This window comes from Carica papaya, chromosome 5 (genome assembly GCF_054855325.1).
Source record: "Carica papaya isolate Zhongbai chromosome 5, ASM5485532v1, whole genome shotgun sequence".
NCBI lineage: Eukaryota > Viridiplantae > Streptophyta > Magnoliopsida > Brassicales > Caricaceae > Carica > Carica papaya.
In genome coordinates, this window is record NC_142313.1 from 38,588,818 (window position 1) to 38,608,855 (window position 20,038).

The 20,038-nt window shown below is 36.1% G+C and overlaps 1 protein-coding gene across 6 annotated transcripts in view; it reads left to right on the forward strand.

Moving 5' to 3' along the window:
• LOC110807337 (P-loop containing nucleoside triphosphate hydrolases superfamily protein) overlaps positions 1-19,662 on the forward strand; it is a 30,601-nt gene extending 10,939 nt beyond the window's left edge. Inside the window, exons 14-22 of one of the 6 annotated variants that reach the window (XM_088220779.1) lie at positions 157-427; positions 540-1,819; positions 6,130-6,532; positions 6,655-7,583; positions 7,679-7,744; positions 7,819-7,944; positions 15,263-15,507; positions 16,240-17,429; positions 19,041-19,662. In XM_088220779.1, the coding sequence (XP_088076905.1) occupies positions 157-427; positions 540-1,819; positions 6,130-6,532; positions 6,655-7,583; positions 7,679-7,744; positions 7,819-7,944; positions 15,263-15,507; positions 16,240-17,429; positions 19,041-19,123 (4,593 nt within the window). In that variant the 3' untranslated portion in view covers positions 19,124-19,662. Of the gene's footprint in view, positions 1-156; positions 428-539; positions 1,820-6,129; positions 6,533-6,654; positions 7,584-7,678; positions 7,745-7,818; positions 7,945-14,075; positions 15,050-15,262; positions 15,508-16,239; positions 17,430-19,040 lie in introns of those variants that run through there. The other 5 variants (XM_088220781.1, XM_088220780.1, XM_088220783.1 and 2 more) reach the window with 5 other exon arrangements.
• Positions 19,663-20,038: the final 376 nt, after the last annotated feature.

Sequence of the window (20,038 nt, forward strand, 5' to 3'; positions counted from 1 at the left end):
GGGAGAGATTCATGCTTGCATTCTCCATTAAGCTAACTTGGTAAATTTTTATAGCTTCCATGTTGTTGGCAGCTTTATTTTTTCTGTTTGATGCATCATGGCTTCCTCCCCCCTCTTTTAGCTGGCATAGTTGATCTTGCATCCATCTTGTTTCAGATGACATGTGTACGATTACTTGAAATCTTCCCTATTCTGTTTGAAAGACTTTACAATTCTTATGGTAAGTCTGGAACTTCTAAGACAATGGTGGAAGATGTTCTAGATTTCAAATGGCTTCATGACCTTGTTGACTGGGGGGCATCACAACTCAAAGTCATTGTTGTGTACTGGAAACGAACTTTATCGTCTCTGCTGAATGTGTTGAAAGGAACATGCCACGATGCTTCTGTATTGGCAGTCAGGGCCATTGAAAATCTTATTTCATGTGGTATGATTTAATAACACACTTTCTTAGTTTCCGGAATTTGCTTATGATTATTGGTAGGGAGTCTTAATGTTATTCTGAATAATTAGTTTATTGTTTGCCGTCAATAATTCAGGTCTTTTTTCCCTCTTTACTATGCCTCTTTGTTTAGATAGTTTTCACATGGATGAATTGTCGGAACAAGTGTCTCGCCTTTGTGTTTCATTATGCAAAGAGGATTATTGTAATGCTGGAAAGACCACCGTAAGGTCGATATCTTCTGATAGCTTGCCTAAGCACACAGCATCATTTCTGCAGCCTCCCCATATGGATGACAAAGATGTGCAAATCCTGGATTCTGTAGCATTGCCTGATAGGAGAGAAAATATCACTATCATTGTCTCAGATGATGAGATAGATAAAGAAACTTCTCACAATGTCTTCATCCAATCTAATACTATGGCTCCTGGTGATAAAAGCACCTCTCATACAGACTCTGGCAAGAGAAGTATTTGCAGTCCTGTTGCTTCAGAGGATGTGTTGGGAATTTTCCAGAAAAGGTATTCTGCTGGCAGTGCTGGCCATGCATCTAAGAAGCCAGATGTGGATAGTTCTGGAGCCAAAAAAGTTGATTCTGTCAGATCAAAAGGTGTGGATGGTATGAAGAAAGAAACAAAGACAAGACAAGAGTTGGGCAAGTCTTCTTCATCACTGTGTAGAGATGATAAAAAGAATGCATCTGTTCAATCTGCTAATTCCAGAAATGTGAATCAAGTTTGCAAGAATATTGGTACTGAGACAAAGGACAAAATTTTGAAAGAGTTAATACGTAATCCTGTAGATGATCCGTTAGAGTCTGCATTCAAGACAGTAAAGCATCAACAGTCATCTCTTACAAAATCTGGTCCATTTGTTCTTAAACGGCAGGTCATTCAACTGAAATCCCCTTCTGAAAACAAATGTGGTAATTTACAAAGGCCTGGGGCTGGGTATAAAAGGTTCAAGCCACCAAGGCTAGAAGACTGGTATAGGCGCATTTTAGAATTAGATTATTTTGCAATTGTGGGATTAGCTTCACCTAAGGAAGATGCGAATAAGATCGTTAGCAAATTTGAGGAAGTACCTGTGTGCTTTCAATCTCCTGAGCAGTATGTGAATATATTTAAGCCTTTAGTCTTGGAGGAGTTTAAAGCACAATTGCACAGTTCCTTTTTGGAAATGTCTTCATGGGAGGAGGTATATTGTGGCAGTCTATCTGTTTTGTCAGTTGAGAGGGTTGATGATTTTCATCTTGTTCGATTTGTTCATGATGACAGTGATTCTACATCCTCTAGAAGCTTTGCAGAAAATGATCTTGTTTTGCTCACAAAAGAGCACTTGCAAAATACTAATCACAATATTTATATGATCGGAAAGGTATTTCGTCATTTTTTTCTTGTCTTATATCTGTTCGAAATGATCAATTGATTTGTTTTGTTAAGAGTTGTATATTAAGTACGGTTGTACATTAAGTAGACTTGTATATTAAGAAGATGTGTGTATTAAGTTTGGTAAAGAGTATTAGTAATATACTCCCTTTCTTGTTAGTAGTTGTATTTGACTTTACTAATACGGAACTGTATTTATAAGACTCTAATATTCGGTGAGAAACATAACATAACATTCTGTTCTTCTACATGGTTTCGGAATTATCGGAGAAAAAATAAGTTCTCTTTTGTTTTCAAACCTTAAACCAGCCTTCATTGTCAGAATAAGCCCAAAACCTACAACGAGCCCTCATATCTGGAACTCCTCCCAGACCGCCGCATATTTTCTGGCAGTCCATTTTCGTGAGGTCTGCATGCTCTGTTTTCAGCTACAGCTCTGCCATGTTCTCGACCTGTTTTGCTCTGTTTTCCAACAATCTGCTCTATTGCAACAATGTTTCGGCATAGCCCCTGATCCACTTGTTTTCCGCATATCTCCTGTTCTGCACAGCCCTTGTTTCAGCCCTGTTTGTTGTTTTTCTCCGTGCAGCCACCTCTTGCACATAGCCACCAGCCGCACAGTCGCCAGCGGCACCAGTTCTGTCTAGCCTGGTAAATCCCTAACTTTGCCCTATTAAATTGGTTTTCATTATCCCATAATCTTGAATTATGTTGGAAGTTATGTTCCAAAATACTGGCATAAATTCCCATGTGGGAAATTCAACACAAACCAATAGCATTTTTCAGCCAATCTCGGCTGCCTATCACTTTAACGGAAAAAAACTATTTGAATTGGTCATAACTGATGAGGATAAGGAAAAGGAAAAATCAGTCATTTTCTGGGCACTGGACTGAAACTGGGAGACCCAAATTTTGATGCATGAGATGAAGAAAATTCAATAATAATGGCTTGGTTCAGGAATTCTGACACTAGAAGTAAGCAATACAGTTATGTTCCTACCTACTGTGAAGGGATTTGGGATTCAGTTAGAGAAACCTATTCCAAGGTGAATGACGCAACCCATATTCATGATATGACAGTCAAATCTTGGACGATCAAGCAAGGAAAAAAGTCAATTACATAACATGCCAACCTTCTGATAAACTGGTGGTAGGGTCTTGATCAATATTGTTGTCTCACTGTAGATTGCAACAAAGACATAACAACTTTGGAAAGAATGGTTGAAAAAGATAGGACGTATCAATTTATGATAGAACTAAATGAAGAATATGATAAGGTGAGAATCCAGATCCTGGGAAAAGGGGTGACGCCATCCCTGAATGAGATAATATCTCTTGTTAGTGAAGAAGAAAGCATAAGAGAAGTTATGCTAAAATCCCACACTATGGAGAGCTCTACAATGGTGATCAAAGACTCCAAACCATGTCAACAAGGGAAGGACCCAAGTTATAAAGAAATTCAGCTATTGGTGCAGAAAACAGGGATACCTTCTGCAGGAAGCCTCGGCACACCAAAGAGAAGTTTAGGAAACTTCATAAAAAGGCTAGGATTGAGGATACAAGAAGAATCAGGGACAAACACGTATAACTTATTCACAGGGAGAAGAGAAGACTACAAACTTTAGTGACTTTAAGTGAGAAATTGAACGCCTGAGGATACAACTTAAATCCCCTGAAAAGCATAAAGGTATAGGTCCTTAGCATGTTTAGATATATTTTCTATTTCTCAAGGTTTAAAGGCCTTAGATAAATCTTTTCCATTGTCCAGATTGTGGACTTAGGAGCTACAGGCTCATGATCAACTTCTAAATTTTTTAATACCTATGCTCCATGTATCATAAGTAGAAGAATTGTCATTGTTGATGCTTAACTAACCATAGTAGCAAGAGTTGACATTATCCTTACTTTATCTTTACTAATATATTTAATGTCCCTAAATTTGCACAAATCTCAAATTAGTAACCAAGCTGTCCTAGGACCTCAATTGCAAAGTGATTTTTTCTTATTCCCTTTGTGAATTTTAGGACCAATACTCGGGGAGGATGATTAGTCATGATGAAGTTTGGGTGGGTTATACTTCCTCGATATACCTAAAATACCAAGTACCATATTCTCTACCAATTCACTAGATAAGTTATGACTTTACCAAAAAAGAGTAGGACACCTTTCTTTTTCTATGCTAAAGTTTATGTCTTCATTTTCCAATTACAATAATGTAAATTTACATTGTGATGTTTGTGAACTAGCAAAATATAGACGTGTAAGTTTTTTCCTACTAATAAAAGAAGTAATTTTCCTTTTACATTAATTCACAATGGTATTTAAGGTCCCTCAAATATTCCTAGTATTTTTAGGACGCAATGATTGTTCTTTTGTTGATGACTATACTCGAATAATCTAACTTTTTCCATTGGAATCTAAAACTGAGGTTAGTTATATTATTTCTAATTCTACAATATGATCAAAACACAATTTGGGGCAAAAATTAATTGTTTTCATACCGATGGTGCTCAAGACCAGTTTAACCAAACATTATCCTTTCAAATGGAAGGAATTGTACATGAATCTTCCTGTTTATACGTTCCATAACAAAATGGATTTGCAAATAGAAAAATAGCCACTTGCTCACCTCTACTCGTGCCTTTTTGTGATAAAATTATGTATCCAAACACTACCAAGAGAAGCTTTATTAACTACCACCTACCTCATAAACTGGCTGCTGTCCTGGGTACTAGAATTTTATAGCCGTATGGAGGTTCTAGCTACCTTCTTTTCTAAGGTACGAGTCACCAACAACTTTATTCCTTGAATTTTTAGGTGTGTTGCCTATATTGGCATACATGAGTCTCAAAGAGAGAAACTTGACCCTAGAATCATCAAGTATGTATTTGTAGGACACTCACCCACACAAAAATGATAGAAATCTTACCATCCCTCCACCAAAAAATTTTCTGTGTCCTTCTTGAAGCATACACCAATGCAGATTATGCAAGAGCGTTAGTACATATGAGGTCCACTACTACATATTATATCTTCTTTGAATGGAATTTATCACCTAGGAAATTAAGTAGCAGAATGTAATAGCTCGATATAGTCCAGAATCGGAATTCAGAGCAATCGCTCAAGAAGCATATGAGTTTTTATAGTTAAAGATGATCTTAGAAGACTTGAAAATTGAATGGATGGGCCTATGAGATTCTACTGTGACAATAAGTCAGCAATTAGTATTACTTACAATCTAGTGCAACATAAAAGAGCTAAGCACATTGAACTTGACAGACACTTCATCAAGGAAAAGCTGGATAGTGGATTGATATGTACACCATATATGTCCACCAATTTGCAACTTGAGGATGTTGTTGACTAAAGGATTGAGCAAATCATGATTTCAGCTTCATCAAGGAAAAGCTGGATAGTGGATTGATATGTACACCATATATGTCCACCAATTTGCAACTTGAGGATGTTGTTGACTAAAGGATTGAGCAAATCATGATTTCAGACAATTATTGCTAAGTTTGTAATAGATAAAATCTATTCATCAACTTGAGGAGTATTAAGAGGTGTATATTAAGTAGACTTGTATAGTAAGTAGATGTGTCTATTAAGTGAGGTAAGGGTATATTAGTAATATATCCTTCTCTTATAAGTAGTTGTATAAGACCCTAATCTGTCAGTAATACATACGGAATTGTATATATAACACCCTAATATTCAATGAGAAGCATAACATAAACACTCTATTGTTCTACATGTTTCATATATTTAGTTTAGTGGCCAAAGGTCAAATTATTTTTTAATGTCTGTCCTTAACTACAATGGTCAATTTCTGGACATTCTGCTTGATGTTTGTGATGTTTATTTGTGCATGTAATTAGTGTTGCATGCTTTGATTGGTAATTACATATTGCAAATTTGCTCAGATTTCAAGTTACCTTCTATTTAGTAATGACAAAGAAGTTTATTATTTATCCCTTCTATGACATAAATTGAATCCGCAAACTTTGATACCTTAAGTGTAACCTTTAAGTGTTATTTTGTACGTGCATTTTTCTGCAGATCCTATGGTTCATAAAGGTTTTATATCTCATATCTTTGGGTATAGTTAGAATCATACAAACACGGATCTCAAAATCAAATTTCTCACTTGAATTCAAATGGGTTTTCTTGCTGAAAATAGGAAGGCCCTCATTCCAGGAACAAAATATCTGCTTCATATTGATATACTTATATTTGGGATTATTTTTAAATTATTTTAGATTCTCTAACTTATTTCAAAGAAACCTACCTACTTTTCAGGTGGAGAGGCGGGAGAGGGATGATAAGAGAAGGGCAAGTATTTTACTTGTCAGGTTTTATCTTCAGAATGGTTCTTTACGTCTAAACCAGGCTAGGAGGAATCTTCTTGAACGTAGTAAGTGGCATGGAAGTCGTGTTTTGAGCATTACTCCCCAAATTCGAGAATTTCAGGCTTTATCATCCATCAAGGATATCCCCATTCTTCCAATTATTCTAAAACCTGCAAATGGTTCTATTCATCGTTGTGAATCAAAGGAACCAGATCTGAATAGGCTACCTTTGCCTTTGCGGCAAATGCTGATGCTGTCCTTCAATAAAAGTCAACTTCAAGCTATCAGTGCTGCTATTGGATTTTCTAGTTCAAAAAGGGATTTTGAATTGTCTCTTATTCAGGGTCCTCCAGGTGTGTCTTGGTTTTTTTTATTATTATTTTTTTTTATAAATAATTCCCTTCCATGTTTGTCATTTGGCCATGATTCAGTTTCTCATGGACTGAAATTTTTGTTATATTCGGGTGCTAAGCAGGGACTGGGAAGACTCGAACTATAGTGGCAATTGTCAGTGGTCTACTTGCTTCTTCTCCACAGAAAGCATCTGATACAGAAAAGTCTTCAGGTGATTATTTGAAGGAAACTGATAGTACTTATGCTGATTCCAGGCCAAGGATAAGTCAGTCTGCAGCACTTGCAAGAGCATGGCAGGATGCAGCTTTGGCTAGACAATTGCATGATGATGTAGAAAGAACAAAAAAGTCAACAGAAAAGTTTGCTAGAGGAAGAGTCCTCATTTGTGCTCAATCAAATGCTGCAGTTGATGAGTTGGTGTCAAGGATATCTAGTGCAGGTCTTTATGGTAGAGATGGGAAGATGTACAAACCATATCTTGTGAGGGTTGGAAATGTGAAGACAGTGCATCCGACTTCACTGCCTTTCTTCATTGATACACTTGTTGATCAGCGTTTGGCAGAGGAGAAGATGCGTATAAGTGATGCTAACAATAATGTTGGACTGGAGTCGTCTATGTCACTGCGTTCTAATTTAGAAAAGCTGGTTGACCGTATTAGGTTATATGAAGCAAAGCGTGCTAACATAAAGGACGGAAGTTCAGATAAAAATTCTTCGCAAGATGAAACTCATAAAGAAGATGATGTAAAGGAAATGTCTGATGCAGAGTTTGAATTGAAATTGAGAAAATTATACGAACAGAAGAAACAAATTTATAAAGATCTTAGTGTTGTTCAGGTGCAGGAGAGAAAAGCTAATGAAGAAATAAGAGCATTAAAACATAAATTGCGGAAATCCATTTTAAAGGAGGCACAAATAGTAGTAACTACATTAAGTGGCTGTGGTGGAGACCTTTATGGAGTTTGTTCTGATTCCATAACAAATTATAAATTTGGCTGTCCATCTGAATATACGCTTTTTGATGCTGTTATAATTGATGAAGCAGCTCAAGTAATGTTTGCTCTCCTGCTGATTAATTTTCAAGGTTTTCTTATCTTATTTTCACTAGTTCATTTTTACAGTTCTTTTTGTCCGTGTAATGGTAGGCCCTTGAACCTGCGACTTTAATCCCTCTTCAGCTGTTAAAATCAAAAGGGACAAAATGCATAATGGTGAGGATTATTTTCTGTTAGAGCATATTATGTAAACATGAGAACGAATGTTGAAGTCGAAACTATATTGCAAGGTTGGAGATCCCAAGCAGCTTCCTGCCACGGTCCTCTCTAATCATGCAAGCAAATTTTTATATGAATGTAGCATGTTTGAACGCCTGCAAAGGGGTGGTTATCCTGTTGTTATGCTTACCCAGCAGGTAAAAGTACATTGAATTTTATGTCATCTTTTTCTTGAGTCACTTACTGTGCTATTTTCATTACTTTCGAGGTTCTCTAAAGATTTTCTTTTTCTTCCGCTGGCTAAATCCTTCTTTTTCTTTTTCTTCTGGTCTTAGTTTCTACCCTACACATTCTCTATCATTCATGTTACTGATTAGTTCATTAAGACTTGTATCAATACCTTGCATGATTAGGATATCTCTATTGTCATTATAATTTATATTCAAAGGTTAATTGTGTAAGAGACATATTACAAGACCATCATCCAATCTTGGATCACACAATTTCAAATTTGAGACGATCCTGTTCAAGATTTTCCTGATAAGTCTTCAAAAAAGATTTGAACATAAATTGCAATTCATTTATAACTTCTGACACTTATACTAAATTGTTACAATCCCTATTAATGGATCTCTTTATGAGAAAATGTTGATTTTTGGAGAAAAATTAATAATTTAATTTCTCACTTTTTATGTTGTTACACTTAATTTATAGAACTTCTAACCTACAATTAGAGAAATTTTTATTTTAATAGAATTCTAATTATATGAGTTTATTATTCTTATAAAGTTCTAATTATATAATAACAAATAATAAATTAAAATAATTAAATAATAAAATATGGTAGTCAACACCCCTCTTCAAGTTGTTGTAGGGATATCACACATGTCCAACTTGCAGATTAAGTTCTGAAGAGCTATCTTGCAGTTTACTAGTGTTAATCCTCTTTCTCATTTGAAAATCCTAATTTTACAAGATTTGATACACTTAAAGCTGATGAAGAGTTAAATTGAGATAAAATATGTTTCAAGTTTTGAATTTCTTTGATTGAAAAGACTCCAACTGTTGATGTGTCAGGTGTTTCACTTATCTCAACCAAATTTTCTCGAGCTCTCATAGGTCAATTTTTTATTCTATCAAGACTTTTAATTGGTTTTTCATGCAACTTCTAGCAAATTTTCCTCAAGTGTTTTGGCTTGCCACAATAGTCACACTTTCGTAGATTTTTGGATTGGTCAGGTTGAACAACTATATAGCTTTCTCAACTAGAACTATGTGGAGCATGACATTCCTCCTAGTTTCTTCTTACTGGACATAAGAATAAGTCTGTTGTAATGAGAGAAAATGATCATTACCAAGTACCTGGACTCGTATCCGATTATATTCGGTATTCAGGCCAATCAAGAAATCATAAATCCGCTCTTTTTCTGTCACTTTTGTAGATTTTTGGATTGGTCAGGTTGAACAACTATATAGCTGTCTCAACTAGAGCTATGTAGAGCATGACATTCCTCCTAGTTTTTTCTTACTGGACATAAGAATAAGTCGGTTGTAATGAGAGAAAATGATCATTACCAAGTACCTGGACTCGTATCCGATTATATTCGATATTCAGGCCAATCAAGAAATCATAAATCTGCTCTTTTTCTGTCAATTTCTGAAATTTGACTGCATCTCCAGGATAATTGGCATGAAGTCTTGATAGAAATGTAGCTCCTATCATAATTTACTTGATTTTGAAAAATATTGAGAAATAGTCATCCCTTCTTGGTTTGTACTATGAATCTTATTTAGAAGTTCATAAATTTGGACATCATTATCCCTTTATGAGTATGTGAGAGATACTATATTTTATATTTTTGTTGCAATATCGAGCAACATATATATTTGTACAATGTGAGGTTGCATGGAATTGATGAGTCAAGACATTACTAAGGATAATTACATTTGGTTTGTTCATATCACTTGTAATGTACTCCTGCAATATTCAAATTTTGATAAACAATATATAAAATCTTGACTAAGAAAGATAATTAGTTTCATCAAGTTTTACAAAACCGATTTGTAATGCGGGGTTATCCGAATTAAAAACCATCACCTTTTTTACTTCAATCATTTTAGAGTACTAGAAATAAGGAAAAATAATACTTAATAATGAAGAACAAACCTTCTAATTAGCAATAGGCAAAAAAATCCTGCAAATTGAAACTAGATCTGTTTGACAGCAGCTCGGCTCAAAAGACGGTTTGGATTCAGCTAAAAAATGGCTCAAATTCGGCTTAAAATGGCTTGAGTTCGGCTAAAAAAAGCTCGGGTTCGGTTAAAAAACGGCACAAACTCGGTTAAAAAATGACTCGAACTCCATTAAAAAACGGTTCAAGCTCGACTCTCTCTGTTCCGGTCAGCTCACTCAGCTCGGCTCCACACGGACTGCACATATTGGCTCGGCTCCTTCTCCGGAGAGATATGGTTGGCTCCGTCACGTGCAAAGCTTTTCTTCACCCTATATGTTGTGCCTCACGAAGCTCAAACCAGTCAGATCTGGTTTCTTCCTCCGCGCGCAGATCTAGTTGCGCTGCACGAAGCCAAAACCGGTCAGATCTGGTTTCTTTTGCTGTGCACTGTGCACCAAGCTCAGATGGTTCTGTGCCTTCTTCTGTGCGAAGCAGACAGGTCTGTCTTTCTGTTGACTTCGATCCAGCCGCGTACAGACTGGCTGCTTCCTCTCTTCCTCTGATCTGGCTCTCTTCCCCTAATCTGGCTCTCTACCTACTCAGTCTATTTTTGTTACTGTTTATCACTTTGTATAAAAAATAGTTTGGTTTCTGTTGGAAGGCCAAAGCTATGTTGCCAATAAGGGTAAGTTCTTTGATCTAAGATTCCCAAGTCCCGAGCCCCACAACATTTTGGACTTAAAAAACATCTCCCAGTTTCACTAGATGGTCCCGTTCTCTCTCCGTTATTCCCTCATGTCCACAAAAAGTTTCTCATTCATCTCTCAGTTCTATCTTTTATCCCTGTAGGTATTGGGAACAAGGATAGAAAATGAAGTTGTATACTAGACAGACATGCCTGGATCAAGGTCACTCTACCTTCCAGAGAAAAAACCCCCCGATCTAATTCTCTGGCGTCTTGGCCACTTTATTTTCCAGCCCCTCCTAAAAATGGATTGCTCCTTGGCTTACCCCCTAAGGAACTCCTAGATATGTCACAGGCCAATCAATCTTAGCACTGCTTATTGACTTTGCTAGGCTTACTACGATTTGATACTCCATAATAATTCCTGTAAGACTACTTCTTCGCAAATTGATTTTTTAGTTCTGAGATATATTTAAAAACTTGGATAAGAGTGAATGCATTTCTATTTGATCTATCATCATGTTGCAAAGACAATATTGTATTTTCAGCAAACTATAGTTGTGAAACTTCTATCCTATCCTTCACCATCACTAATCCCTTCACTTTATTTCACTCATTTGCTCCAGATAGGATCCTACTCAACACGTCTACCACTACGGTAAAAGAGGAAAGAGGATTGAGGATTCGCCTACCTCAATCCTCTTGAAGCCTGGAACCACTCTTTGGGTTTTCCGTCAATAATTGCTGAGAAAGAAATTAATGATAAGCAACCCTGGATCCACCTTCTCCACCTGGGATGAAAAATCCTGCACTCGTCACCCTTGCTCCAGTGAACCCTATCATAGGTCTTCTCGATGTCCAATTTGAGAATTAAGTCTTTTTCCTCAGATCTACGAATATGATCAGCTACCTCGTTCGCAGCTAGAGTTATGTCAAGGATTTGTCTACCCCTTATGAAGCTACTATGATTTAGTGAAATTGTATCATCCAAATTTCAAAGATTCTTAAAGACAGGACCTTAGTGATGATTTTATAGACACTTTTCACGAAACTGATTGGGCGAGAATCAGAACCTTCATAGACTTATCCTTTTTGGACAAAGTAATGAAAGCAGCATTCATGCTCTAACATATGATGCCATTCAAATAGTATTCCTCAAAAACTCTAATTAAATGTTTTTATAATGTTGCAAAATTTCTTGAGAAGCTCTATAGAAAATCCGTTTTGGCTGGGGCTTTTTGACTTCATAGATCACATCCGCCCTCCTTATTTCCTCTTCCTCAAATTTCTTTCAAATCAATTTGCCTTATGAACACTAATTGATGCCCATTCAAGACCTTCAAGGAAATGCCTATTGTTCACCTTGTCCATGTATAATTTTCGAAGTACTGAGTTTTCTGACTTTTTATTGCATCAATTCTCCTCTATATCCTCCCATTTTATCAAATTCCAATTTTTATTCATGCTTTTCCTCTTATGTCCATTTACCATCCTATGGTATAGTCTAGTCTTTGCATCCCCCTCCTTTGCCCATTTAATCTTAGCTTTCTGTCTCCAACTTCGCAATTCTTTCAACAGCACCTCTTTTAACTCCTTTCTTAAGCCTATTAAAGTCTCCTTTTGGCTCTCCAAAAGGTTGTTCTCCACCGCTAGTTTATCTAGATTCTTCATCAGCTCAAAAATTTTTGTTTTTCTTAAGTGGACATTCTAAAATTTCTCTTATTCAATGATTCTAATTTCTCCTTCAAGTACTACAGTTGGCTAATAAATTTTTGTCCCTGCTATCCAACTTCATTGTCTTACTGTTACCATTCTCTCACTCTTTGATTAAAATCTGGGTGTTGGAGCCACATGTTCTTAAACCAGAAAGGAGAAGGTCCCTTTTTAGTATGCTGGAATTCAAGGACAATAGAGACATGATCCGATGCAGGGGCCCTGGGAGAAATTCCTATACAAAATCAGGGAAGCTATCGTAATAGATCTTAGAGACTAGAAACATTTTAAGCTATGATGAAACAATCCCTCGTCTATCAACCAACCAAGTGAATCTGCTATTAGGTAAGAAGAGATCTCTCAATTCATATTCCTCTACGAAATTATTAAATTTTTTCGTTGATGTGATCATCGCATTTCCTTCCAATCTCTCATGTGAAAATCTACATGCATTGAAATCTCCCTCTTAAACGCCAAAACAACTTGTATAGATTTGAAAGATATGGCAACTCGTCCATAAGCTCAAAGCCTGTAGTTCGTAGACCCATACACAATGGTAAACCACCAAAAATGCTTCCTATTGACATTGAGGAGTACTGAAAGTGAGAAGTGCCCTCTATTCTATCTGCCCCTGTGGCTACTCTAGTGTCCCAAATGATTACTATGCTCCCTGATGCCCCATGATAGTAAAACTGACAACTGTTTAGACCGACTCTTCCACACCCTCTGTGTTAGGATAGTGTTAATCTCTTCTATTTTTGTTTCCTGTAACATCACTATGTCTAGACTCACCCTAACAATAACCTCTTTGATCTTCTTTCTCTTTAGGGAATTGCTTAAACCATTGATATCCAGCTTACCACTCTAATATACCTATCGACACACCTGTTCCTCTCTTCGCGCTGCACTTCTTCTTTGGACTACCTTTTTTTATTTCTGACACTGCATTTTTGTCCTCTGCTTATATGTCCTTGAGGATATTACCGCCAGTACCTCTCTTTTCAACTTAGCCACTGGTCTGAAGTCCAAAATACTTATGAGGTTGCTTGGGGTTTCTAGATCATTTGTTATCAACATCGGCTTTATAGCAATGTAACTTCCTAATAGTACTTCACTCTCCCGATTGCTGGTTGAAAACCATATTCACGTTTACTTTGGCGATTGGACAGTATACCTTTTCCTGGAAATCAAATGAGAACATGTAAGTTGGGAAAGGTTTGAGGATAGAATGCTTACTGGGAGACCCAAGGGATTGCGCCATCAGTGTTTGGAAAGTGCTGCCTGTCGTCCTCAGGTGTAGTGCATTTATTTGGGTCACCGTAAATCACCAACCCACCACTTCCTTGATGCTGCTCATTGTTGTCTCTAGGCATAACTCCTCAATTGTATCCTCCTCTTTCTCCTCATCTAATTCTTCAAATGAAAAATCTGTAGCAGTGGAGTCATCATCAAATATATCTTTTTCTCTGGCCTCCTTTGCGACTTTCAGCCCTTTAATCCATCCACTTTTATTCTCTCCGAGGTTACATAAAGCATTAATTTCATTTTCTTTTTCTTTTACTCATCCCTGTATTTTTCTTGTTCATCAGTTGGCTCATTAAGGAAAACTTTACTTTTAATCAGCTAATGAGGCTCATGCTAAATTAATGAATGCTAAAACTTCAAAATAAATCCCCAACTTAGATGAACTTACTACATCCATGTCTAGATAGTAAATGCAATATCTCTGATTTCTTTTTCTTTATTTTCTTTATAGATAAGGACACATTATCAACGAGGAAGAATGATAAAAAAGATGGAGGATTAGATATCTTCACTAAGAAGAAGAAAGAGAAGTACAGAAAAGGAGAAAGGCCAGCTATTCTTGGGAAAGAATAGCTAACCAATCTCTATCTAAGGTAGGAGATAGATCTTTAAAGTTTGCTGTGCCTTGACCTAAAGGAAGGCCACAAAAGATAACTTATTCTAGAGAATCATAAATAGTGAAGAATGATCCTTGAAAATTCTAATGTCTCTTAAGCCAAAAATCACCTACTACCCAGTAAAGGAAACACCACACTAAAGAGCTTCAGTCTCTGTTATTGTATTCAAATGCGAAAGGACAGAAGAAAGAAAACATCAATTGTGCCAGGAAACACTCAAGAAAAAACTCAAAGTATCAGAACCATACAAATCTCTCCAGGCAAATTACAATGCAGAAAAAGATGATTAGTAGTCTCTGTGACTTTGAAGGACATCACATGTGCGACTCAATATGCGATCATGATAGCCTGCACAAATCTGCAGTCTAAACAAAAACTTAACTTAGAAGGAGAAGGAACCTTCCAAAAGCAGTTATTAAAGATATTGTTACGAGAATTCAAAAGCACTCATCGATGATACCATTATGAGAAGCATGATTATGAGTCAAAATAGCAAAATATGATTTGCAAGTATTAATGCCTGAAGATTCAAAAGGTCAAATTTTAATGTCTGGATTATGAGGAAATCCAACATATTCAAATAAGCTTAATTAAAGAGATCACGTCATCAGCTTCCTATTTCTAAAGAAAGATAAGTTCCTTGTAACACTTGTCTCTTGACTTGTTATTTTCAGGACATGGTGCAGATTTGGGTGGTCATATGTTGAATTACATGTCTTCATCTATTTACTTGAATTTTTAATGCTCACGAGATACATTTACTCTGTTCAGGATGATTTACTACTAATGAATTGTTTAGATATTTGAATTGTCTGGTTTTATAAATTAGGTGAGAATGTTGGTTATAGAACTTACACAAGCATGTGCATCTCTTAATTACTTTAACTGAATTAAGTATAGGCAGTGAATATCATTTTTGGCTAGTTCCATTTTTGCAACTTCAATTACTGAAATAATGTATTCAAGGGTTAGGAAGATATTCAATGGTTCTTTGTTTCGTTAAAAATTGTTCTATTGGCAGTATAGGATGCATCCGGAGATATGCCGGTTCCCTTCTTTGCATTTCTATGACAGCAAGTTGCTGAATGGAGAGGGAATGTCAAGCAAGTCAGCACCATTCCATGAGACTAGCTGTCTAGGGCCCTATATCTTCTATGATGTTGTAGATGGACAGGAGCTACGTGGCAAACATTCTGGTGCATCGTCTCTCTGTAACGAGCATGAAGCGGAAGCTGCAATTCAATTGCTCAGCTTTTTCAAGAAGAGGTGACTTATTTTACTTCATTCTCTTAATCATTATTTATAATTTTGTCATGCGTTCTTGTTCCTATACACGATTGATTCATTATGATGTGAGTATAGGTACTGATGTAGAAGACACTTGGACAATTTCACAATCACTAGTAAACAAATAACAGCAGTGCTGTTTTAGAAAAGTTTTGAAGTAGAAGGAGAAGAGATTAAGATCAGAAGAGGGAAAAGAGAAAGGGAAGAAGGGAGAGGGAAAAGAGGAAGAAAAGAAAAGAAATGAGTTGATGAAAGGAAGAGAAACCTTAATTTAGGGAGGAAATGCTTCAATTTTATTCCAATAACAATTGTTATCTTCATTATATCCAATCTTCTTATATAGGCAACAGAAAAAGCCAAAAGAGCCCATATCAACCTTAGCAACTTGTAGACTCATGAGACGGCACAAGTTGGAAACTTATGGTAGCCACCTCCTTGAAGCCATCGAACCTAGCACCTGAAGGATGAATATAAAATAAATTGTAATGTTATTCTAGCTATCACTTGTAAGAGGCCATCTCATCCTAAAGAAAATGAACAAAAAAGATACGAGTAAAAGATAACTTATAAATCTAGGTAATGTTTCTAAATAGCCTATATATGTCTTAATTGGGCCATATAAAGTAAACACTACACAAATTACAAAATCATTACAAAACACTTTCTGATGCTAAACACATTCCATCTCAGCTTGTTACGCTTCTGTATCAGGTACCCTTCTGAATTTGTTGGTGGAAGAATTGGTGTTATAACTCCATATAAGTCTCAACTTTCTGTTTTGCGTTCCCGGTTCATTAGTACATTTGGATCCTCTGTTATAGGGGATATGGAATTTAATACTGTGGATGGTTTTCAAGGCCGGGAAGTTGATGTATTAATTTTGTCCACTGTTAGAGCTGCAGGCTCATGCTCTGCTCCCCCTGGGGTCAACTCAAGTAATATTGGATTTGTTGCTGATGTAAGACGAATGAATGTGGCTTTGACAAGGGCAAAGCTTTCTCTTTGGATTTTGGGTAATGCACGGACCTTGCAAACAAACCATAACTGGGCTGCTCTTGTGAAAGATGCCAAAGATAGAAATTTGATCATATCAGTCGAAAGGCCGTATTCATCCATGTTTAAAGGGAAAAACCCTGCCTTGCAGAATTTTGGATATCATTCAAAGCATTTTAAGTATGTTGAAAAGGCTGATAGCCAGCTTGCTAAACATAATAAGCGTAGAACAAAAGTAGCAGTGTTGAGTGAAACAGAAGATATTGACAGTGTGGCTCCGAGTAGTGGGATGGTTGCAGGAGGTGATATGACTTTCTCATCAAAAAGGGGAGATGTTCAGAATAAACAAAAAGCCAGAGAGGAAACAGCGCTCTTAAGGAAGAAAAAACTTTCAACCAGGGATGCATGTGGTGAGAATACAACATCCAACAATGTAAAGTCAGAAGGCACCAGAGAAGACATAGCTGATAGTGAAACTAAAGACAAAAATAAAGGCAACCATTGTCATGGAAAGAAAGGAAATTTGGAACATAGTAATGGGAAAAAGAGAAAGAAGGTTTCGTGGAATGATAGCCCTACAAACTTGGAACTAGGTGGGGCAAAGGGAAGAGAGAGGTCGTTCATGTGTGATAGCAATCAACGAGGTTCAGAAGTTTCAAATACTTCAAGTGAAGGAAGGCACAGGGATAAAGAGGTAAAAAGTGGTACTGCTTTTAGTCAAGTAGGAACTTCTGAAAATTTAATTTCAAAGAGGAAGAAACAACGTGAAGCAGTTGATGCTATTCTTTGTTCATCTCTGATTTCTTCCAATAAGTCAGAAAAATCTTCAAAACTTGTGCCTCCCAAAAGATCTCTCTCACCAACTTCAGTGGTAACTGGCGATATCAAGCCATCTAAGGCAAGAAAAGGTAAACAGAGTTATTCATCATAGTTATATTTTTTATTTTCACTAGTTTGTCACTTTCTACATTGATTGTATCATATGTGTGAAACTTATAGATTTGAATCATATGTTATCAGTTGTAGGATTGGTTATCTTCATGAGATTCATTTCTGTTGACCACAGATGATGCATTTTCCTGATCTTAGTTGTGTTAAACTGCTTCATAAATTAGATTTATATAAATAGATAGTCAGCTAGATGTCCATTCTTAATTGATAGTGAAATAATTTATTCCAAAATTCCTGTTTCCTACAATTTACAATTTCATTTTAAATAGACTTCTATTCTTGAAAGGGAAGTAGTAAAAAGAAATGTCCTTGCGGAGAAGAAAATGGACTACTTGGGAAAGTTCAGCTATCTATATTTATCAATTAGTAGAAATATTCCTAGTGAAGAAGAAAATGTCATTGGCAGATAGGAAAAACATGACGACGCTCCCATGTTAAGTTGCAAATATTCTTGTCCTTTTCTTCCTGGGTTAATGGGGAGCAAACAATTGTAATTTCACATTTTATATTTTAATATTGAGTTATATTAGTTATGTATTTGCTAATGCATAAACATCAATATTTTGTTCTTTTCTCTTGCTCTGTTGAAGTTCTTCTCTGCTCTTTTTCTGATAGAAGTTACATCGTTTCTTACATACCTACATGACATGAATATTTTTTGAAAGACATCCGTGGTAATTAGCTCCTTTATTTGGGTCTAAATTTTGCAAGATTTATTGTTTTTGTACTTAAGAAAGTTATTATTATAGCATTTGGTTGAAAAGATATTGTCTTTTCAGTGGTACGTTAGAAAGGTTTTATGAGTATATAGAATTACCAGAGATATTATAAGAAATAATACAGTAGATTGTTTCTTTTCAAAGAATGACAGCGATTTGTGATAAAATTAATAAATGTTATGACATGGCTTACAAAATAATTTAATATAGTAATAATACAATTAAAAAATAATATTTGGCTGGTTATGCAATGATTGGCCAAGCAAAAGTTGCATGAAAATGAGCCAATTGCACAATGAATGACTAGGCTTCCTTTCATGGAGCAGATAAGCCCAAGCTGCATGACAATTGGTCAGGGCTAGGTCATGGCTTTGCCTGTTGCAATGCTAAAGTTGTCTGGCCAGGGTGTACAACCTTGGGTCAGACAGATCCTGTACTGTTGTCTTGGGCAATTGCAGATTTGTGAGGCTAGAAAAAATATAGATTTACGGGAATTTGGGTATATTTTATCCATTTGTATAGTGGTTTATTAGCTTCATTTAAGTTCAAAAATATTAGTGGTGTTTATCTGAACTTGAATGCAGAAACAGTCTTGACAAGCCCTAACAAACAGTCTATTTAATCATTTTGTAATAGTTAAAAGGCGAAGTACTTAAAAAAAAAAGTTCAAAGTTTAAGAGTCTTAATATAATTTAATATGGGGTATCTTTTGTGTTTTTCCCCAATAATACGTTTCTAAATCTGTCATTATATAACATAGGACCATATGATGTTTCTGCTTGCTTTTGTTTTGTTTTTTGGCTTTTTTTTTTCCTTTAACATTTGATGGTTTTTTTTTCACTTCTTAAGTTTTTGCATTCCAACAGGTGCAGCACAAGACCAATCCATCATCAGCACAGGAAGAAATAAATCTTAGCCAGGAATGGGAGTGAAGGATGAATTTGGCTTTTCTTTAAAGAAAGAAGGATGAAGTATGGCCAATATCCTGGTTCAAATTTTGAATGAAGTTTTGTGATCATCTCAATAACTTTTCAGGCTATGATCTGTAGCTTCCTGTGACATCGAGAATGAGGGATTGCTGACTTCCTAAACTCCGGAAAGACAAGGATACCTGGGGGAGAAAGGTGTAAGGTTGCGATAAGTTTGGCCTTTTCAGGTGCAAGATTTTGTACAGTATGGAATCAATTTTTTGCGGTGCAGGTGCAAGGTTTTTTGGTGCATTGCACAGGAAAATCAATGTTAATCATTTGTTTGTCAGTCTCCTGGAAATGGTCTGTGGATGTGGTGCTCTATGTAAATACTATTCTCTAAGGTCGGGTAAAGTTTGGCCTTTTCAGGTGCAGGATTTTGTACCGTATGGAGTAAATTCTTCAGGGGCATTCCACAGGGAAATCAATGTTGGTCACCTGTTGGTCAGTCTCCTGGAAATGGTCTGTGTATATAGTGCTTTATATAGATACTATTCTCTTAAGTCAAAGTTCTCTTGGGGAATGCCTTCTCTATTCATAGTACGACTGCTTCAAGTTCCAGAAAGGTTCCCTCGGATGGATAGCAAAAGATTATGCAAGAAACCTGAATTTTGAGAAGTTAAATAGCATTTAAGAGAAATGGGAATTTGTATAACCTTAAAATATTTCAATCCTTCCTCTTTTTAAAATACCAAATCAATTTCACTGGGGGATAAATGAACAGTCTAATTCATTTAAATTTTAAATGAATCTTATGTTTGAACTGAAGTTATGGATTTGTTAAGAATTCTTGTGTTTTTAAGGGGCTTATTACAATACTCATTTTATAACGTGGAGTTTCGATACATGAAAATCTGGGTTCTGTATGCAGTATAAATA